Source organism: Podarcis vaucheri, assembly GCF_965113315.1.
Source record: "Podarcis vaucheri genome assembly, chromosome: 5".
Classification (NCBI taxonomy): Eukaryota; Metazoa; Chordata; class Lepidosauria; order Squamata; family Lacertidae; genus Podarcis; species Podarcis vaucheri.
This window is the reverse complement of record NC_138763.1, coordinates 16,125,101-16,148,488: the sequence shown is the minus strand read 5'-3', so window position 1 is coordinate 16,148,488 and position 23,388 is coordinate 16,125,101. Positions and strand designations below refer to the sequence as shown.

General features: G+C 45.1%; 1 protein-coding gene across 2 annotated transcripts in view; it reads right to left on the bottom strand.

Moving 5' to 3' along the window:
- Nucleotides 1–1,193: 1,193 nt before the first annotated feature.
- PLD1 (phospholipase D1) overlaps nt 1,194–23,388 on the bottom strand; it is a 147,989-nt gene continuing 125,794 nt past the window's right edge. For both annotated transcript variants that reach the window (XM_082223982.1, XM_082223981.1), the window contains exons 22-27: nt 22,208–22,257; nt 19,817–19,951; nt 9,395–9,548; nt 8,728–8,842; nt 6,029–7,765; nt 1,194–5,928 (exon numbers count right to left, since the gene is read on the bottom strand). In XM_082223982.1, coding sequence (XP_082080108.1) covers nt 7,541–7,765; nt 8,728–8,842; nt 9,395–9,548; nt 19,817–19,951; nt 22,208–22,257 — 679 coding nt within the window. In that variant the 3' untranslated portion in view covers nt 1,194–5,928; nt 6,029–7,540. The remainder of the gene's footprint in view (nt 5,929–6,028; nt 7,766–8,727; nt 8,843–9,394; nt 9,549–19,816; nt 19,952–22,207; nt 22,258–23,388) is intronic.

The following is a 23,388-nucleotide window of genomic DNA, read 5'->3' as shown; positions in this document are numbered from 1 at the left end:
GGACGACAGAGGACGAGATGGTTGGACAGTGTTCTTGAAGCTACCAGCATGAGTCTGACCAAACTGCAGGAGGCAGTGGAAGGCAGGAGTGCCTGGCGTGCTCTGGTCCATGGGGTCACAAAGAGTCGGACACAACTAAACAACTAAACAACAACAATGTGTTTCTGTCACTGCAGATCCCCATTCACAGCTAAGCGCTTATTTAAATAACATTATCTTAGCTGTGCCTTTAGTACAGGATTGGGGAATCCTCAAGCCCAGGGCTGAATGTGGCCCTTCACATCTTTCTACCTGGCCCTACGGACTCTTCTGAGGGCAGGCGTGTTACTGACCTTACCTTGCCCTCTCCTTGTGTCTTTTTGTGTAGCTGGATTGTTCTAACAGGCCCTCTTGCACCTCTGGATGGAAGGGGGTTGATGTCAAAGAGTGAGCCGGCAGTAAATCACAATGCTCAAGTTGGAGTTAACTCTTTATTAGCATGATCTCTGCAGACTTGGCTGAGGGCCAGGCCTAAGCAGCTCATCCCCAGTAGGTCTCACCCCATGAATCAGTTGCCGAGACGGAAAGTCCCCGTCTCCTCACAGCCACCTAAGTCCCCCTCTTCTCCAGGGCTTTCCCCAAGCAATCGAAGAAAGCACCTATGTGCAGCCTGTCCTTGCTCTGCCCGATTCAGCCCTCTCCCGGTTCTGGGAGAACTTGTTGTAGCAGGAGGGGGAGACACCTGTGCCTCTTCCCCCACCTGACTCATATCTGCTTCTTGGCTTCCCTCCTCTCACTCACCTGCTTCAGTATCTTCCCCTAAGCCTGGACTCATCTCTGCCCCAGCCTCTTCCTGCTCAGTTACCTCTTCAGCTTCTGACACCACCTCTTCCCAGTCTTCTCCATCTTCTCCCTCATAGTAGTTCCACCACTAATCCCCAAGCTCTGAGACCTCTTTCCTTGGTGGTTCCCCAGTTGGTTCCTCCCACCTTTTCCTCTGCATCCAACCAGTCCAAGACAGGTGTAGGTGTGTGTGTAGGAAGTAATCTACTATACAAAAGTAACACTTAGCATCCATTGCTTCACTCCTTCCACTCAATGACCAGCATGTGGTCCAGGAAAGCTGCCCAGAAGGGAATAACAGCTCTTGCGCTGAAAAATGTGTGCCCACCACCCCACCCCTGGCTGTAAGAAGAAAGAAGCAACTCTCAAAATGAAGAGCCCGGATGCAATTTTCTTTTCAGATACATTACATTTTAGTCACAATCACAGAAGAAGGGAAAATAATAATAAAAGCAGCCATTAGCAAGATTAGCAATATCAAAAACAAAACAAAAAACAGAGGACGATTATGAATCCTTCACAGAAGGCATATTCACAGTGTTCATGTAGTTGCACAGATATTTAGAATTGTCCCAACCCCTCTGAAAAACACACACACACACAAAAAGATGCAGGCTTGTCTTACTGCTCAGTTAATCCGGAGAAAGTGGTTTGACCAGCCAATTAAAAAGCTAACTTTGTTTTTCTCCCATTATCTCTTCGTCAAGGATGGAGACAAGTAAATTACAATTATTCTTGGCGTCTACAGCTATTTTAAGAAACTGCGATGGTGCAAATGGCCCAGCAACAATTGCGGGGGAAACAAAGACGACAGCATGTTTTGTTTTTACTCCTTAAAAGGTCAGGAGGAAAAGAAGTTCTGGATTCCATTTGTCTGTGTGGCTTTTCATTCTGATTCCGTGCTGGTTGCAGGTTATTTCGATCAATACTGACTTTTGTCTTTCAACCTCGTGGATTCCTGATTCAGCAGGCTTCAGAGGCTTATCAATTACAGCAGCAATGGACGAGTTTTCTGGCAAGTCCTCAAAGTAGTGACATGAGTAGTGGTGGTCGGAACAGGATGTCCTCCTGGCCACACAAGCTTCCTCTTTTACTTATTAACTGAAACATTTCTTTTCATCCACATTTGGGTCCCCCAAGGCAGCTAACAATCAGCCATGAGAACAAGTGCAGAAAATTAGCAATCGGTGTTGTGATACAGTATCAGGGATGCAGGCATACCAGTGTAAATAACAGTAGTCAGCTTAAAGCACACAATAGGAGAGAAAATACCTGAACTTATTACTCATGCCAAAAGTGCAGTGGAATAACCTTTCTATATCTCACACCTGAAGGCCAACAGAGAAATTAATCACAGAATTGTAGGCTTGGAAGGGAACACAAGGGTCATCTAGTTCAACCCCCTGCAAGGCAGACAAGACTCCCAGGGCAGAGTTCCATAGTCTGGGTGCCACAATCCTGTCCTATGTTTTGGTAGTGGGGAAGCCATGGTGTTCCAGGGGTTGTTGAACTCCCAAATTCCTTCAGCCCCAAGCAAGCATGGCCAAGAGATTCTGGCAGGTTCAATGCATGAATAAAGGTACTGAACTTCTTAAAATAAGAAATTGTATGATAAAAATGGATGTTCTATCAGTTGCAATTTTTTTTGCATGGTGTTCAGTAGGCCAAGGCTCTGTAAATCATATGGACACTATATGAAGCTATCTCGTACTGCTGATATACCTAGTCCAGAATTGCTTGCTCTGACTCACTGAGCTCTCCTGCTTAGCTGCAGGATCAGGGATCAACCCAGGACATTCTGCCTGAAAGGCATGTAGCTGAGAATAGGGATGGGTAATCTGCCCATTTTGGTTTCTTGCACTTCCTCATTTTTTCCAGTCTTTAGCTCATTTTAATTTCTGCACCAGTTTGTCAATTTTTCTTTTAAAAAAATCCTCATGAAGATTCATTAGCGTCTGAGCATGCCTTTCCCCCCAATTATAATCCTTTTTTTTGGTATGTTGCTTTCACTAACAGATGCATCTTCATGCTCACTTTCCCCTAATATGCACATTTTTCTGTACACATTATTTGGTTGGAGAATGGAATAGCAAAATTCAGAGAAGTGTGCATTTCAGAGGAGAGCTGTGGATAGTTTTGAGAAGTGAACGTTAAGTAGATTTGCATTACAATGCAAACCAGACTGATTTTTTCCCCCATACCCTACAAGGGAAATAACTATATAGATGGAAGCACAAGGGATTCAAAGTCAGCAAAACACTAAGAGCCTAATCCAGAAAGGCGAGTCAAGTTGGAATGATTTACCAAGGGGTCCGGACATGCTTCAGCAGCAATAAATAGGCATGACTGATTGTGGGTATACAGTTAAAAGGAGAATAAAGAATGGATGAACTGGACAAGCAAACTGAACAGATCCACAGCCAGAAAGTTTGCCATAAGATGCCTAGTAGTTTGCTATGGAAGCCTTTGTAAATCTGGCCGTGTGATATAGCAAGCACCCCTATCTAAGGAATCCAATGTTTCAGCGTTATTCTATGAATTAATTTTCATAAATTAAATTTAAACAAAATTTAAATTACAGCAAGTTTTGTAGATGGGAGGCACTAAACAGGAACATTAATTCATGCCAATGTTAAAATCTTGGTAACATAGCTAGAGCAAAACAGATAGCTTTATGGAGCAAATTTACTATACCAGCTTAAATGGCCGTAAACTGGGCATGAGGTCAGCAGTTGAAGCTGCCATTTGTGTAGGCCATGTAATTTTTTTCCGGGATAAGAGTTTGCAGTGCCTATAAAATAATCCAAAGGGCCAACCAAGTTCACAAGCAGTCTATCAATGAACATTATCTTGGTAGTCAAGCTGACCGATAATAACACGCAGGCCAGTAAACCCTTCTCTCTGCAAAACCGCATTCAGTGTTTCTTATGGTGAATCTATAGGTCTTCACATTTCTCTGAAATTATTTGCTTTATATTAGTGACGCTACAGTGCGCCTGATGCAACAGTATTCACCGTGAAGCCTTCAGGCTACAAAGCAAACGCTGCTAACACAGAACCGATAATTCACAACGTGCAACTACAAAGAGGGCTACAAATTCGCCCACAAAACAATTACAGCCCAGATTACAGTAGCGGCCATCCTTTGGGGGTCAGCATTCCGGAAGTGAAGTCGGAAGCACCAGATAATGCCCAAGTATGAGATAGTGTAATTGCAACAGTGCCCCTAAGGACCCAGTAAGGTTTTACTTCTAGTCTGCTCAGCCTGGGCAGCAGCGTACTATGAGAGTGGCAGACAGGATTGCATGCTTCTCTCCTGTTCTCTTTCCTTGTGCCACCCTTGACCTAGAACGGGGGTCACCGACCGCCTTTGGGCCGGTGGACTTTTTTGGAATTTCAAGAAAGTGCCGTGGGTGCCAGTCACAAAATGGCTGCTGTTTGGGTGTGGTTGTTGAAGATTCATTCCCCGTGTCTGCAGTCATGGGATTTTTGTCTATCACATGATGGTGTATGTTTTGACTCCACAGAGTGGGAAGTGACGGAGACAGGATGTTTGTGTTACTGTGTTCCGTGAAGTGGGACTATTGTCCTAGAGAGAGAGGGAGCCATGTTGCAGTGCTGTGTGTGTGTTTATATGTAAATAAAGTAGATTAGCAAAAATGCTGAGTTGCTGAGTTCTGTTACGCAACTGCGCAAACTCTGCGGATCCCTAAGTGTGCTGATGTTTCTTGGCATCAGTCGCTGTGATGTTTGGGCTGAAGAAAGCTTTTGAAGCTCCCAAAAAATCGACCAGGAGGGAGAGAACATGCCAGTTGGGCATGTGTCTCTGCCAGGGTCCTACTCGAGAGCAGGGGATCCTAACAGCGGCATCATGGTTTCGAAGTAGGAGAGGCTGAGCCAGTGCAATCAGGAACTGAAGAGGAAGAACAAACTGTGTTTCACGTATTGTAGATTTTTGCGGGGTTATGTACTGGGACCTTCCACGGGCGCCATGGCAGGGGGATACTGGCAGATGCCATGTTGGCGACCCCTGGCCTGGAAATATGCAGAATAGCACTGACTGAACTGAAAGCTCCATGGCGACCCAATTCCATCTACAACAGTGCCTTCACATCACAGTAGTCCTCTGAATCAACCCAATTTCCCAGCAATTATCCCCAAAGTCCACTTGCAAATAGCAGCAGCAGCAGCAGAACAAATTCGAAAGCCGACACTTCCTGAGAAATCGTAAGCCATGGACAGCACGTCACAGAGACATACATTAGCCATGCAGTTTGCTCTCCTAAAAGGATGCTGTGCATAAATTATTGAACCATCACGACAGACGTCTAATTCAGCGTCGGCAAAGAAGGCATGTGATTTCTGCCCATGCTATGGATTAGCAGCATGAAATGCCAGGCACTGTATAGCAACTTGAAACTAAGCCGGGCAGCAGGCCTGCCCTTGAGGAATGTTAAGTGTTTTCTTATTTATCAGCATAATGCAAAGCACTAGACTGTCCTCTGCCTAATGAAATTGCTTACTATACAGACAACAAGGTGCTTGAAATGAAGATGGAGGTGCCAGTTATGTTTCAGGTGGGAGTCTATATATATATAAAAAACCCTGTCATAATCTTCTACAGCTAAAGGATACAGTACAACATCATTTATCTAATTCCCCCTAGCAGGTGGCTGCATATCTCGAATCAGAATTCCCTGTGACTGCCGAATCGCAGTCTCCTTTACTGATGGTGGCCTTAAATAAATAAGGTAAAGGTAAAGGACCCCCGGACGGTTAAGTCCAGTCAAAGGCGACTATGGGGCGCGGCGCTCATCTTGCTTCAGGCTGAGGAAGCCGGAGTTTGCAGACAGCTTTCCAGGTAATAAATACTACCGCTCAGGCTTTGGGGCCTTGTCTGGACAAGGGAGCAGTCTTCCTTGGGCACTAGCTACAGCATCTGTCAAGTCTCCTGTTGCTGCAACCCCAAATACCTTTGTATCCCATGGTAACTGGCTGTGCCCCAGGAAGCCATCTCACGGGGAAGAAGGGGATCCATACCACAGGTGCTCTACTAACAAGGGCACGACTTAAATGACGTTATGCAGCACAATGGATAACCAAGAACTTGAAGAAGAGTTTGGACTTGATATCCCGCTTTATCACTACCCTAAGGAGTCTCAAGGGACGCGGGTGGCGCTGTGGGTTAAACCACAGGGCCTAGGACTTCTCGATCAGATGATCAGCGGTTCGAATCCCCACGACGGGGTGAGCTCCTGTTGCTCAGTCCCTGCTCCTGCCAACCTAGCAGTTCAAAAGCACGTCAAGTGCAAGTAGATAAATAGGTACCGCTCCGGTGGGAAGGTAAACGGCGTTTCCATGTGCTGCTCTGGTTCGCCAGAAGCGGCTTAGTCATGATGGCCACATGACTCAGAAGCTGTATGCTGGCTCCCTCGGCCAATAAAGAGAGATGAGCGCCGCAACCCCAGAGTTGGTCACGACTGGACCTAATGGTCAGGGGTCCCTTTACCTTTAAGGAGTCTCAAAGCGGCTAGCAATCTCCTTTGCCCTTCCTCCCCCACAACAAACACTCTGTGAGGTGAGTGGGGCTGAGAAACTTCAAAGGAGTGTGACTAGCCCAAGGTCACCCAGCAGCTGCATGTGGAGGGGCGGGGAAGCGAACCCGGTTCACCAGATTACGAGTCTACCACTCTTAACCACTACACCACACGGGCTCTCACACTTGGTGGTTGACCCTTCATTGCCAGCACCCTTGCTGCTGGGGGACTGTGCACCCTGGCGATCCACGGCGTCAAAAGCGCTTTTATGCAAACCAGTGCATTAAACAGTGGGAACTAAGACTGAGCGTTGCCTCCAAATGTTCCAGCCCATACTGATGTAATGGGATGCATGCAAGCACTCCAAAACTAGAAGCTGTAAACACAGCACTGAAGAGCTGAGTGCCAACAGACAGACAGTGATCACAGTCATGGCCCAAAGTGGCAGCGTGCAGTGTTTTCTCAGCAGTCAATTTACAGAATACTCTCCGCGCCCCACAAAAAACAGGAGTCTAAAGAAAAAGAAATAAATTCTAGCTAGGTAGCCTAGGGCCAAAGATTTAACCAACTGCTATAGCCCACAATCCACTACGGGTGTAATAATTACATTGACAGTACATGCATATTTGCAGCATGTAACTCCGTGTTCTGTGCACAGCTCAGGACAGACACATGGGTGCAAATTCACTTTGCCTAGTGCAAGAGGTACTTCCTTGGAAGTGGTGGCCTTAGTTATTGATGTGGCAAGTGGTTGCCAAACATTCTCCAGTGTAAAAGACAGGTGGAACGAACAGGCGCTTTCTCCCAGTTCTTTATGGCAATGAGTTTCTGAATTCCCTTTGAGGCCATCGGCCAAACAGAGCAAGCATGCATGGAATAAGTGGCGTCTTGCAATGTGACTTGTGGTCTTTCAAGAAAGTGGCTTGCAATCCCCTTCCTTCCTGGGTTGCTTAATTGCAAGTCCTCTTTTATCCGTGAGCAGAACTTGTCAGTGATCGGTTGCTTTCGACATTTCGCCCTGCTACACTGTGGTTTTCTCTGAAGCTCTTCCACCAAAAGGCACTTTTGGATCGGTGCGGACTTGGCAAAAAGATTCCCATGCAACCACAATCGATTCAGCAGATCTCCAGAGAACCCTGTTTTTGCTTTTTGTGTTCTTAAATCCAACATATGCTGGATCCTTATGTCCAAGTCTCCATGGGCACCATTGATTCTTTTGTTCCGACGGAGGGAAGCAAATTCTCTTCTTGCAGGAAACCAAAGGGGAACTGAACTAAAAAACCATGGATCTTTTTGAGTTCTTCTGCTGCTTTGGCAGGATTTTCGCAAGCGAGCTTCGGCTTAGTGATGTACTCCCGTAACTTGGCCAAGTTAGTTACTTCGTCATTGGGAAGGCTTCGGAAAACCTAATTCAAGAGATGGATGAAGAAAAGGAATGTGAGCACAGAAGTCTTTCCAAAGGCCCATCTACACCAGAGAATTACCCAAGTGGCTTAACGGGCGGCACCTCTCCCCACAGAACTGCAGGTCTGCGCCAAAGGCTAGGGATCTCAAACAGACAACCGAAATCTGTCATTTTTTGTTTTTCTCATTTTCCCAAACATATGTTCAGTTCTCCATATTTACATATCAGTTTGCAAATGTTTCCCCTCACCTCATAAAATAACTCAGCATTTAGTATGGTTTTCTCCTAATATACATGTTTTGCTTAATATATATATTTTTGCAAAGCCGTTTCCCCCAGTGCAATGCATTTTGTATGCTATTTTCACAAACATAAGCCTTTTTATGCATACTTTATCCAAGTATGTGTACTTCTGTACATGCTTCTTGGCTGGAGAACTGAGCTGCACAATTCAGAGAAGTACAAATTTCAAAGGATAGCTGTGTTTGGTTCACATATTCTTTGGAAAGCGCAATTATGTATGCTTGCCTTTTAATGTGAACTGAATTGCATTTCTCCCCCCCTCTAGTACTCACATCAAACTACAGTTCCCAAGATTCTTTGGGGGAACCCATGTTAAAGTTCATACACACATTTTGACTGATTTTAAGTTACTCACCCATTCCACTACAGAGGAAAACCTGAAATGTACCCCTGGGTTTCTGCAACTATTTTCCAGACTAAACTGAAAACTACCAAACTCTGCTAAATCCAACAGCAGATAAGGGCACAGAGCCCAGCTTCTTGGGGCTCAATGCCCCAAAAGCGGTTACTCTGCCCCTCCCTGCTGCTCAGAGTATCTTGTGGAAGGTTCTAGAAGAATTGCCCCTCCTTTAAATGCCCCACCCACAAAGCGAGGGCACTCTCTATTCTCCTTCATAACTTTCACGAAGGAAGAGTGAAACGCAGGAGTAAATATATCACCTTATCATATATAGTGGCGTTGCGTGCAGCCGTTGCAACCCACACTTCCTTGAAGAATTTGTCGCAAACAGGATCCTGGATATCATTAGGGTCTGTTGAATTGCCAAGGACAACTCTGAGAATTGGGGGAAGATGAAAAAAAAAAGGGTATGGCAATTATACACTATTGGAGACATAAAGAATTCTGCCCAAACCTCACTACACGAACACCTGATTCAGATATCCAAACAATCGGAAGTTTGCCCACTTCCTTACTTATTTGTGCTTTGCTGATCATCAGCAACCATTTCCGGGCAGAAATCATGTAGGGAGAGAGGGAGGGAGATGGACAATCAGTTTTTCCTTTGTCTCTCTTTTGCTAGTTGGCTGCAGCCATTTCAGGAAGAAACCATGGAGGGTCAGCGGGGAGAGACTGAACAAATCACAGATTAGAAATGTTCCCATAGGAATCAATGGAAATTGTGGACTCGTTAAGTGAACAGTCGCCTAATGATCTCCTGGGAATGCATTGTGTTTGGTAAGCAGGACCTGTAGGTACTTACTACTGGGCAAACATGGACAGGATTGCACTCCAAACCTCCTATTAGGAAACAATTTATTTTTTCCTTCTTCTTAAGTTGGGTTGCTGCCCTACTTTTAACAAAGCAGTTTTGGGCTGCGGTGGTACCTGAAGCACTGAAGGCGGAGAGACTGAGCAAACCTCCCCGCTTTGTAGTCTTCTCCGTCCATCACTGAAGGAAGGGTGTCTGTATCCTGCACGATGACGGCCATTTCGCTGTCTCTCTTGCCCAGCATACTGCGGTCATTGATGTTAGCAGAGCCTATGGAAGACATTGGGAGGGAGAAAGGAAGAGACACAGAAACATGGTTTGCTTTAAAGTGGCTCAAAAGGACCACGTGGCAATTAACCAAAGGACGCTCATATTTCAGATTGCGCTGCAGCACAGATTACGAAACCTATAATAATAATAATTCAATTTATATCCCAGCGCAGCATCTGTCGGATTTTTCGTCTTCACAGAACATATTTGTTGTTGGATTGAGAATAGGATAAGCACTGGCAATAAGTTACCCCTCTTTGTGGTTGTCAAGAGACAGGCATGGAAGTGCTTGCAAAAGGGTTTCTTTTAAAACAATGTTTCCCAAACTTGGGTCTCCAGCTGTTTTTGGACTACAATTCCCATCATCCCTGACCCCTGGTCCTGCTAGCTAGGGACCAGGGGTCAGGGATGATGGGAATTGTAGTCCAAAAAACAGGCCTAAGTTTAGGAAACACTGTTTTGAAACCTACAAAGGTTGCAACGCGGGTTGTGATGTGGATCCTAATTTACAGAGGAGAGTCCTCCATCTGGTCCTAGTGCAGTTTAAAACAATCCCCAAAAAGGAAGAGTGGCAGGGAACCTGAAGCCACCCATCACCAGTAGGCACACAGGTCACCTGGCCATAGTCTTCTTCACTACAGCAAGATGCATAGTGAAATAAGGTAAAGGTAAAGGAAACCCTGACCATTAGGTCCAGTCGTGGCTGACTCTGGGGTTGTGGAGCTCATCTCGCTTTATTGGCCGAGGGAGTCGGCGTACAGCTTCTGGGTCATGTGGCCAGCATGACTAAGCCGCTTCTGGTGAAATCAGTGCAGCGCATGGAAACGCCATTTACCTTCCCGCCAGGGCGTTACCTATTTATCTACTTGCACTTTGACGTGCTTTCAAACTGCTAGGTGGACAGGAGCTGGGACTGAACAATAGGCGCTCACCCCATCGCAGGGATTCGAACCACTGACCTTCTGATCAGCAAGCCCAAGAGGCTCAGTGGTTTAACCCACAGCGCCACCCGTGTCCTGTGGAAATTACAATAATCGTTGCTAAATGTGCATGTGTATATGAGCTTATGCAAATTGGTAACGGTTTCTTTAAAAACACCTCTTTTATGTAAGTGGTCACCCAAGACCCCCTTCTATATGCTGTGTCTCATTCCTGGTCTCCAGACATCTTTTTACCAACCAAAGAACTACGAATACCTGCAAAATCTGTTTTGATGTGCAACAAAGCTACCTTCAGCTTTTATTAAAACTATCCATGGGGCCACATAAGTTCTCCAACCAGCTGAAAACTCTTCCTTACACCAGCAGGCAACAGAGCAGTGGAGGCTGAATTACCTCTGCTGATTTGTGCAAACTCTGAAGGCAATCAGTATAAATGCCTTGTGAACATTATCCACAATTGGAGCAACAGGGGCTCTGGACATGAAGATCTATTAAGGTACCCTTGATGTCAAAGGCAGCTCCTAGTATAAAGAATCAAAACCCCATAAAAACAGCCAATGACACAGTAGGGAGAAGAAGAAGGGCAGGAAAGAGAGGAAGACATACCACATGCTTCATAAACTCCAGCATATGAGAGGTTAAACGATTCTCAATCCAAATGAAGAAGAAAGAAGTCTGGAGCTTAATTTCTCCAGCAGCTCCAAGCTGTTTCTGCAGAGCGATGCAACTACACTGTAAGACCGAAATGTCTGCTACGTAGGGAAAAAAATTGCCTAAGGCTGAACATGGGAAATGTTGTGGTAGCTGTCAGTGTTGCTGCTTTTTGTGAGGCCAGCAGCCCAGTGTCACAGGGATCTATTCATCCATCCCAGGGACAAGGAAGTAGTGTTTGCTTCATCTGAGAAGCATATAGACAGGATACGCACCAATTGGAAACAAAGCAAGGATGCCTGCCCCAAAACATAGAATCATAGAATCATAGAATCATAGAGTTGGAAGAGACCACAAGGGCCATCGAGTCCAACCCCCTGCCAAGCAGGAAACACCATCAGAGCACTCCTGACATATGGTTGTCAAGCCTCTGCTTAAAGACCTCCAAAGTAGGAGACTCCACCACACTCCTTGGCAGCAAATTCCACTGTCGAACAGCTCTTACTGTCAGGAAGTTCTTCCGAATGTTTAAGTGGAATCTTCTTTCTTGTAGTTTGGATCCATTGCTCCGTGTCCGCTTCTCTGGAGCAGCAGAAAACAACCTTTCTCCCTCCTCTATGTGACATCCTTTTATATATTTGAACATGGCTATCATATCGCCCCTTAACCTCCTCTTCTCCAGGCTAAACATGCCCAGCTCCCTTAGCCGTTCCTCATAAGGCATCGTTTCCAGGCCTTTGACCATTTTGGTTGCCCTCCTCTGGACACGTTCCAGTTTGTCAGTGTCCTTCTTGAATTGTGGTGCCCAGAACTGGACACAGTACTCCAGGTGTGGTCTGACCAGAGCAGAATACAGTGGCACTATTACTTCCCTTGATCTAGATGCTATACTCCTATTGATGCAGCCTAGAATTGCATTGGCTTTTTTAGCTGCCGCGTCACACTGTTGGCTCATGTCAAGTTTGTGGTCAACCAAGACTCCTAGATCCTTTTCACATGTACTGCTCTCAAGCCAGGTGTCACCCATCTTGTATTTGTGCCTCTCATTTTTTTTGCCCAAGTGCAATACTTTACATTTCTCCCTGTTAAAATTCATCTTGTTTGTTTTGGCCCAGTTCTCTAATCTGTCAAGGTCATTTTGAAGTGTGATCCTGTCCTCTGGGGTGTTAGCCACCCCTCCCAGTTTGGTGTCATCTGCAAATTTGATCAGGATGCCCTTGAGTCCATCATCCAAGTCGTTGATAAAGATGTTGAATAAGACCGGGCCCAAGACAGAACCCTGTGGCACCCCACTAGTCACTCTTCTCCAGGATGAAGAGGAACCATTGATGAGCACCCTTTGGGTTCGGGCAGTCAGCCAGTTACAAATCCACTGAGTGGTAGCATAGTCAAGACCGCATTTTACCAGCTTCTTTACAAGAATATCATGGGGCACCTTGTCAAATGCCTTGCTGAAATCAAGGTAGGCTACATCCACTGCGTTCCCTTCATCTACCAGGCTTGTAATTCTGTCAAAAAACGAGATCAGGTTAGTCTGACATGACTTATTTTTCAGAAATCCATGCTGACTATTGGTGATCACAGCATTCCTTTCTAGGTGCTCACAGACTGTTTGCTTAATGATCTGTTCCAGAATCTTCCCTGGTATTGATGTCAGACTGACTGGGCGGTAATTATTTGGGTCCTCTCTTTTCCCCTTTTTGAAAATAGGGACAACATTTGCCCTCCTCCAGTCTGCCGGGACTTCGCCTGTTCTCCAGGAATTCTCAAAGATGACTGCCAGTGGTTCTGAGATCACATCTGCCAGTTCTTTTAATACTCTTGGATGCAGTTCATCTGGCCCTGGAGACTTGAATACATCTAATCTAGCCAAATATTCTTGTACTATCTCCTTAGTTATTCTGGGCTGTGTTTCCTTTGCTGAATCATTTGCTCCAAATTCTTCAGGTCGGGCATTGTTTTCTTTATCGGAGAAGACTGAGGCAAAGAAGGCATTGAGGAGTTCAGCCCTTTCTGGGTCCCCTGTTTGCATTTCACCATCTTCTCCTCTGAGTGACCCCACTGTTTCTTTGTTCTTCCTTTTGCTACGAACATACCCATAAAAGCCTTTTTTGTTGCTTTTAACCTCTCTAGCAAGCCTGAGTTCATTCTGTGCTTTAGCTTTTCTGACTTTGTGTCTACACGTGCTGGCTATTTGTTTGAATTCCTCTTTGGTGGTTTCCCCCCTTTTCCATTTTTTGTACACATCCTTTTTTAATCTTAATTCAGTTAAAAGTTCTTTAGATAGCCACCCTGGCTTCTTTAGGCACCTTCCACGTTTCCGTCTCATTGGTATTGCCTGTCGTTGTGCTTTTACTATCTCCCTCTTAACAAACTCCCAGCCATCATGAACTCCCTTTCCTTTTAGTATTGCTGTCCATGGGATCTCACCCAGCACTTCCCTAAGTTTTATGAAGTCGGCTTTCTTAAAGTCAAGAAATTGAGTCCTAGTATGCTTGGCTGCTCCTTTCCGCTGTATAGTAAACTTCAGAAGAGCATGATCACTCGCGCCTAATGATCCTTCCACTTCTACCCCACTAACCAGGTCATCAACATTGGTTAGGACCAGATCTAAAATGGCTGTTCCTCTTGTTGCTTCTCCCACTTTCTGGACAATGAAGTTGTCTGCAAGGCCAGTGAGGAATCTGTTTGACCTTATGCTCTTGGCTGAGTTTGACGTCCAACAAATATCCGGGTAATTGAAGTCCCCCATTACTACTATCTCCCTTCCTTTTGCATGCTTGGCCATCTGTTCCAGGAAGGCATCATCTATGTCCTCCGTTTGGCTTGGGGATCTATAGTAAACTCCCACAATGAGGTCTCTGTTATTCTTCTCTCCCTTAATTTTGACCCAAATGCTCTCACTTTGGCTTTGAGGTTCTAAATCTTGGATCTCTTCACAGGTATACACATCCCTGACATATAACGCCACTCCTCCTCCTTTCTTGTCTGGTCTGTTTCTCTGAAATAGATTGTATCCCCCCATTATTACATTCCAATCGTGGGACTTATCCCACCAGGTTTCAGTGATGCCTATTATGTCATATTTAGTTTGCTGTACCAAGAGCTCAAGCTCATCTTGTTTATTTCCCATGCTTTGCGCATTAGTGTAGAGACATTGAAGTCCATTAATCATTCCCCCGTGTCTCTTATTTAAGGATTTTTTCCTCCCACCACTAGGTCCGCGTGCTGTTTGCTCCATTTGGTCTATGACATTTGGATGATCATCTTCATTAATTGATAGACTCCTACCTTCAGGAGCACTGTCTCCCTCCCCCACATTAGTCAGTTTAAAGCCCTCCTGATGAGGTTTCTGAGATTTTTGGCAAAAACATTTCTCCCAACCGTTGTGAGGTGCAGCCCATCACTTGCCAGAAGTCCATCTTCAAGAAACTGCAGTCCGTGATCTAAGAATCCAAACCGTTCCTGTTTACACCATTTGCGAAGCCAGCTGTTCACTTCCACTATTTTCCCCTCTCTCCCTGGGCCACGTCGTTCAACTGGGAGGACAGACAAGATGACAATTTGTGCATTTAGTTGCTTCAATTTCCTGCCGAGAGCCTCGTAGTCTCTTTTGATCTTCTGGAGGCTATTGCTTGCAGTGTCATTGGTTCCCACATGAACCAAGAGGAAGGGGTATTCGTCAGTGGGTTTTATGATTCCTTGCAGTCGTTCAGTTACATCTTGGATCTTAGCCCCGGGGAGACAGCACACTTCCCGAGACATCTTGTCAGGCCCACAGATCACTGCTTCTGTTCCCCTCAGTAGGGAATCCCCTATCACCACTACACGCCTCCTCTTGGGTTTGGTCGGGGTTCTTCCGTGAGCTGTCCGTTCCAAGGTCACCTGCATATTCCCTGAGGACTGACTTTGCTGCTCGTCTTCATATACCTGATCGACTGTAATGAGGGAGAGATCCTCAAATGGAGTCTGCTCTTCGTCTTCCATGCTAGGGGAGAGGACCTCAAAGCGATTGTGTATTTCTAAACAATCAGAGTGAACCCTGGGCCTCCTACTTCTTTGAGTCACGTTTCTCCATATATCTGGCTCCTGTGTTGGTGAACAAGCCTCCTTCTCAGGGGAGTCCCCTGTCTCCTCCTTGGTGGGGACGGTGTGCTCTGTTGCTTCCAAGAAGAGCTCCAGCTCTCTAATTCTTTGGAGCGTAGCTACACGTTCCTCCAGTTGCTGGACTTTGTCTTTTAAAAGGGCAATCAACATGCAATTGCTGCAGGTAAAGCTGCCTGCAACCTTTGGCAAGATGGCAAACATTGCGCAGGAATCGCAGGCGACTGCAGCTGTTCCCTCCCCTTCCATCATGAGATCGTGTTGTTGGGGGTGGCTACAGAGGTCCTCCATCATAAAAAGCTTGAAGACAGGACAAATAACTTCTCCCACACAAAAAAAAAAACCTAGGTCTCCCCCAACAAACGTTTGAGATTAGCTCCCCTAAATCTAAAAGATGGGTATAACTGCGCGCGCCGCTAGGCGCGCGCTGCTGCCCTACAAACTCTGATAAGCTCCTCCCACAGCTAATCCCCTGCCTCAACAGAAACCCTGCCCCCTCTGACCTTTACACAGGGAAAACAGCTAATCAGCCAGAAAGAAACACACACACACACAAGAAAACCCTTTTTGCTCCTTCTTCAACTGCTGCCCTACAAACTCTGATAAGCTCCTCCCACAGCTAATCCCCTGCCTCAACAGAAACCCTGCCCCCTCTGACCTTTACACAGGGAAAACAGCTAATCAGCCAGAAAGAAACACACACACACACAAGAAAACCCTTTTTGCTCCTTCTTCAACTGCTGCCCTACAAACTCTGATAAGCTCCTCCCACAGCTAATCCCCTGCCTCAACAGAAACCCTGCCCCCTCTGACCTTTACACAGGGAAAACAGCTAATCAGCCAGATTAGCAGCTAATCAGCTAATCAGCCAGAAAGAAACACACACACACACACACACACACACACACACACAAGAAAACCCTTTTTGCTCCTTCTTCAACTGCTGCCCTACAACTGCTGCCCTACAAACATTTGCAGACACAAACAGGATTGAAAACGTGTCACGTATGACTGCCCTGATAGCATCATGAACACAAAACATCATGAATGCACAATAAAACAGAGATATGCAGGGGCCCTGGAAAGTAACTATTTCCAGGCCTTTTAAAAATAACTAACAAGTTAAAGGAGGCTGCAATCAGAAAGGGGAGGTGCAGGTTAACACTGCCCATTTTCATACTAAAAACTGAACCCTCCCTTCAGCTATATGGTTGTTTTTTTAAAAAAATCCACAGAGGAAAAGCCAAAACATATTTTCCCTGCAGGTGGAAAAGTAGAGATTTTGAACAAAATACACTTAGAGAAAAAAGGTTCAAAGCTTTGCCCCAGTCTCCAAACCATTCCTGTCATATCACTATGTCACTGATCAAATCCAAGGTTTTTTGTGTGGATGTTTTTAATTAAAATAACTGAACTGTGTGTGTGTCTCCTGTGCAAAGTCTAGTTTGGTTCTGACTCAGCCTTGGTTACCTGCTCCAATATTTTAGCCTCATTCACCTCCTTGGCTTACACAGCATTGCTAGATTAAGAAATTATGGTGTTTTAAGGCAAAAAATCCATGAAACACACCTCCACGATGAGACCCCCCCCCAAAGACTTTAGCCTTCTCTTTAAAGGTAAAGGACCACTGACAGTTAAGTCCAGTCGCGAACGACTCTGGGGTTGCAGCGCTCATCTCGCTTTACTGGCTGAGCAAGCCAATGTTTGTCTGCAGACAGCTTTTCCAGGTCATGTGGCCAGCATGACTAAGCTGCTTCTGGTGAACCAGAGCAGTGCACGGAAACACTGTTTACCTTCCTGCCAGAGTGGTACCTATTTATCTACTTGCACTTTGACATGCTTTCGAACTGTTAGGTTGGCAGTCGCTGGGACTGAACAATGGGAGCTCACCCCGTCGCAGGGATTCGAACCGCCGACCTTCCAATCGGCAAGCCCAAGGCTCAGTGGTTTACACCACAGGGCCATCCACGTCCCAGCTTTCTCTTTATCATTACTCAAAAACTTTTCTTTGAGGGAAGCCTTTTCAGCTCCACTTAATGACAGCCATGTAAGAAATACCTTCCAGAGGTATGCCTTCCTTTGCTTCAGTGGATGATTTGTTTACAAGTATCCAGGTGTTCTCATTGATGTTGTGTGAATGTGCTGCAAAACACTCTGGGTAGTTTTCATTAAAATCGAGAAACATTTAAGTAATACAATAAGCAAACTACTCTGTGTCAGGAGTGTGTGCCAGGCCCTGTGACCAGTAGGGCTTCGCAGGACTGGGGCCTTCCTAAGTTTGTTCTGGAGAGGCAAGGCACGGCCGCACAGGTGAGGCCGCTTGGTAACTCACAGCACCTGGTGGCAAGAGCTGGGAAGGGATATAAGGTCAGCATTTTGCTTCGGCTCTTTGCCACAGCAACACATTTCCTGCCTTGCTGCGTTTGGCTCCTTGCTTCCTGATCCTCGGACCTTGGCTCCTTGACTCCTTGCTTCTTGACCCTGACCCTTGACTTTGTGACTCCGTGTTTCCTGACCCTCGGACCCCTTGGCTTCTGGACTCACATTCCTGCTCTCACCCCACCATCCTGCCCCCAGTCCCGACGTCCTCAGATGGGACTTCAATCGCCCGTAGACAGGGGACAGGAAATAGCAGCACCATGATTTTTGCAGTTTGGGATTCTTAGGCAAAATGTCTACCGTACACAAGGCTCCTACTGATGCAACAGCTTTCTTGGAAGGCAACCTAAACAAGGCTGTGTCTACTTCCTATTCTGAAATCAAGGAGGAGAATGAGTAAAGTCTGCCCTCTGCAACCACTAGCAGGAGAGAAGATAAGCAGGAAGATGACTGCCTTGTTGTCAGCACATCCCCCTCCTCCCTCCCCAAATCCCTTGGAAAAGGAGCCGATGGAGCACACATGTCAGCGTAAAGCATCCAAATTTCACAGCATGTTCTGTACTTTGAAGAGCAGATGACAAGTCGCCAAAGTTTCAAGGCAGATCCCAAGTTTGAGACACGCCAGATGGGCCCAGTTCCCCGCAGAAGACCGTCGCAGAGAAGGGCAAATTTCTTTCCTGTCGGTGATTTGGGCATCATATCCTCCCAGTTATGCCAAACTGCACCGAGTGCAATAATCAAGCCAGGGGAGTCTCGCTTAAAAGTTGCCGTTCCTTTTGTGCCTGGTGTGCTTTTGTCAAAGCTGCAGCACAAGGAGAAATGCAAGAGGGCAAATGTCTAGCGGGGTTTGGTTACAGGTTGATAGAGGGGACTGAGCCTGGGCGCCCTTTGCAAAAGTCTTACATAATTTACCTGTTGTTGTTTTTTTATTAAAAAAATAAGGAGTTGATCCTCCTTTGGGCCTAGAGTTTAGCGTCAGGGACCCTCAATCTTGCATGAGAGGGCCTGAAAAGTGTCAGCAAAGCATTCTATCTCACTGCAGTTTCTTCAGATCATTTCTTCATGCCTTCATTTGCTCCCAGAAGGACTGAAAGTCCCATGTAAACATCCCTGGGTCTGGTCAGCTGCTTCCTGGACATCTGCAAACATCTGAATCTGTACTGACTCATTCCCTTTAACTCAAGTTTCCCTCACAGCTTGCTCCTTCAGTCTTTGACTTCCAGTGTCCCATGGCTGATCTGTATCATTTGCTCGTCACGATTTATGTTGCATTTTGGGGGGAAATATACTTTCTCCTGATGCTAATACAGTGGTACCCTGGTTTATGAACAGCTTGGAAATAGAACGCTGCAAACCTGGGTGTTCTGGTTTGTGAACTTTGCCTTGGAAGCTGAACATGTTCCACTTCCTGTTGAGTGTGTTTCATTTGTAAATTTAGTCCCCTGCTGCTAATCAGAGGCTTCCTGTCGAATCTGTCGGCTGTTGAGTCCCAAGCACCCACGCAACACAGAGGTGATATTTGGAGCTTTTGTTTTTGCTCTTTTTTTGAATTTTTGTTTGTGTGGCTTTTTTGTGGTGTTTTTTTTTACTGTGACTTGTTCTTCATTTTATGGGACTGATTTGTGACTGGCTTGTGACTTCGTTTTTGCGACTTGTTTTTGCGACTGTGTGGAAACCAGTTCAGTTACTGATTGATTGTGTGACTGCAGAAATAGATAAAAGCCCCACATCCAAACAATGACTGTCATCAGTGCACGTAAGAAAAATATATATATTTTTATCATCTACAATACTGTCTTATTTATTTTATAGTACAGTACATTGATTATTGCTTTCATTTTATGGATCAATGGTCTCGTTAGATAGTAAAATCCATGTTAAATTGCTGTTTTAGGGGTTGTTTTTAAAAGTCTGGAATGGTTTAATCCATTTTGCATTACTTTCTATGGGAAAGCACGCCTTGGTTTTAGAACGCTTTGGTTTTGGAACAGACTTCTGGAATGGATTAAGTTTGGGAACCAAGGTTACCACTGTATCAGCTTAAGGATGCTGCTTTGAGCTGAGCAATCAGCGCAGCAGCACCACCAGTCCTAGGATTGGACAGACCCTAGAAAAAACCCAAAAACCTGCAGAGGAGTTTTAATTGAAATGCTTTGTAACAACACACTCTTATTTAACAAGCTTCTCACTTACCAATGATGACTGTGTTGTCATCCACAATCATCAGCTTGCTGTGAACGTAGATCAATTCTGTCACAAGCTTCCCTTCCAGCTCGGCGTGGTTTCGGAGTCCGCAGAACGAAATGTAATTAATCCATTGGTCTCCAACTGAAGCGTGCCAGTGGCAGGTGGTGGGAAAGTGAAGGGAAACAGAGGCTTTAGGAATAAGTGTGGCAGTGGGACAACGAACAGCACCATATAAAGCAGCTATAGTAGCTGCACAGAAGTGGTAGGAATAGTAAGAATACTAAGAGGTAGTCATTACTCTTATTGGGACACCTTGGGCACAGCTACAGTACATTAGTGTATTTTTTAAAGCGTTTTAAATGCGTTACAACACTGTGACACCAGGTGGTGCTAAGGAGTTTGCTCCTTCGGCACGTGATTTCCCATTATAAGCTTTACATTGCTTTTTCTGAAACTTTTTTTTTAATGTGTCTAGATCCAGCCCTTAAGGCATACTATAGGTGCAAACTGTGGTATGAACATCTTTCTTTGTTTGGTGTGACAACTCTTATTCCTGGACAGGCAATACAGATAGCTTTTCTTTTCCTAGCTTAGTATGGTTCATAGACAACTTAAAAAAAAAAAAGATAAATAGATAGATATAGAATAATGATAGACAGATGACAGATAGACATACACAAATTGCTCTTTAATTAAATTGCCTACAAAACAGCTTTACTGATATTTGAATACATTGTTTTGCTCTTCCAATAATAAATGTCTGCCAAGCTGTCAATTAAGCTTTTTGCATATCAACTGCTCCTTCCCATACTTCTTGTACAATATGGGCATTTTTTAAAAAAATACATTAAGATATTGTGCCAGATTGTTTTTTCCATTCTTTTATAGATGGCACCTTCTGTCTCTCTCTGTCTCCCCCAATCCACCTGCCTCATTTTTGGCAATTATAATTTTGGCTACCACTAGCACATTTGCAAGGTTTTATCTATTCTGAACACTGTCCCCCTTAAGTTTCCCATTAGAATAACCATTGGGTATAGTTCTAATTTGTCACTCTATCTTCCCGATTACTTATTAAAGTATTATTATTAAATAAGGGGGGGTATTGTTTGTTATTATGTTATATATTTTTGTGTGTTTATACTGTAAAACATCCGGTGATTCTTGGATGAAGTGTTGTATATAATTTAACAACAACAACGTCTACAATTCCACAGGACTTTCCAGGCCCTGCCTGATCTTGATCATGTCTCTGAGAAAGACAAGGAGGCAGCCTGTACACTTTTTTGAAACCAACCAGGAGTCAGATATCACAAATATAAGTTTAGGAAGCATCTCCACTACTGCAGTTTGAGAATAGTTGCAGTACTGACCACCTTACCAGATCAACTTATGAGTTAACAGCTGTAGCTTCCTTATTGTACCTTATAGGTAGCAGAAAACCAAAGACAAAAATAATCAAGAAATAATTATGGTTCAGAGTTTGTTCGCTCAATTGTCCCGGCACAGAACCCACAATGTACCCCATACCTGACACTAGGGGTGGACAAAACTCTCAATTTTTGTTTAACTTAGTTCATCATACTTCCACATTAGTTTGCATTTGTTTTGTTCTGTTCTAACTTAAGTCCTTACCAAAAATTCATCAGCATTTTAGTTTGCATTTCTCCTACTATAAACATTTTTGTACAGTTTTGCAAAACATGCACATTTTTGCAAATGTATGCATTTTAATGCATGCTTTCCCATGATGCACACATGTTTTGGGTTGGAGAAGTGTGGATTTTGAAGGGTCGCTGCGTTTTGGTGTCTGCATTATTCTGGGAAGTGCAAATGACATTGTTGCTTAGTTGTGTCCGACTCTTCGTGACCCCATGGACCAGAGCATGCCAGGCACTCCTATCTTCCACTGCCTCCTGCAGCTTAGTCAAACTCATGTTAGTAGCTTCAAGAACGCTGTCCAACCATCTCGTCCTCTGTCGTCCCCTTCACCTTGTGCCGGTTCTCACTAAAAATGGGAACTGAACTGAATGCATCCCTCAACTCTACCTAACAGCGACCCATCACATAACCTAGTCCAGGGAGTCTGCTCACCATAGTATCATCAAGTAAAATGCTGGGGGTGGGAGGGAATAATTCATTTTCAGCTGCATCCAAAGGGATGCCAAGAGCTGCAGCTCTATTCTGTTTTCAGCAGCAGACACCCAGATGTTGTTTTGCTACTTTGCTTCCTTCATTCTGAAGATCTCCTTGACATAACAGAGGCCTCCTATGCTACTGGTTTTACCATCCTGCAATTATGCCAGCTAACGGGTGCTTTATGGCGTATCAAGCAAACTTTAGTATCCTCGAGGCCCAACAGTGTGCAGTGCGCACAGAGCCAAGCAAAGCACTTACTCTCTGCTTTCAGCTGTCCCAGGATCGAATTATCTCCTCTGCACATGGTCCTGGAAGAATTAAGGCCATGATTAAACTCACAAAGCAGCAGTATGTGAATGGGTGACAAGGATGGGGCTAATTAAAATCAACAGAGGTGGTGTCAAGCAACACTATTGATTCCAAAGGAAAACACAACACAACATAAGGAAGGCAAAAAATTGCAGGGCTGGTGATCCCTTCTTGGGATCCTGGAGAGCAACTATCAGTCAGAATAGACAACACTGGGCTAGATTTATCTGATCTGGGATAAGGCATTGTCTTATGCTCCTAAATCACCAAATGTGTCGGAAGCCAGAAGCAATCAGTCACCCAACACCATTTCCAGACACGGGATGATTTAAGTGATCCATGGGCCCGCCAGGGAGTGGATCATACACATGAGTCACTCTGACAACACGGCTGCATGTCGCAGGCCTGGCTCAGAGGGAGCCATGGCACATCTGCCAAGTCATGGTGCACGAATCAGGCCTACCGAGCAACTTTTTTAAAAAGGAAAATGACGTTTGGGGGAAATGGGACCTAACTGTGGTCTCTTGCTTTCGCAGCCTGTTGTCTGTAAGCGAGATACTAGGAAATAGAAGGTGAAAGCTTAATTAAAAAGCCAATGTGCAAATGTGGCCTGTGAGGTTTTCATAGCAAGGCCCAACACAAAAAGCCTGTGCTCCCTCTGCTGGCTATTTGACAGAAATGTGCAATAACACATATTCGTTTGAACTGGCAAGAGGAAACACAGGGCCCTTCGTTGAAAACTCTTCAGCATGCTTTGGCAACTGACTATAAAATACCCTTCCACACCAAACACACTCCCTCCAAGCTTCTGTTTATAAATCCAAGGGCTGGTTTCCACAGTGATGCTAAGTCCTCCTTTGCATTACTGCAAGAATTCATGCTTGCAAGACAGAACTTTTCTCTCTTCTCTCTCCCACTCCTCCATACCGGCTAAATCTGCTCTGGGTTTTCCACAATGCCCCTCACCCACCCCTGGAGCAGATTTGGAGAGGGTGTGGATTGTAACGAGGACACTGGATACCATCCAAGTCTCCAACTTTGTTCCTCCAGCTCTGTCCGGTGGCCCCAACATCTCCTACCCCCTTACATGTTATCATTTACCTTTTTTAAATTACACTGTTATCCTGCAG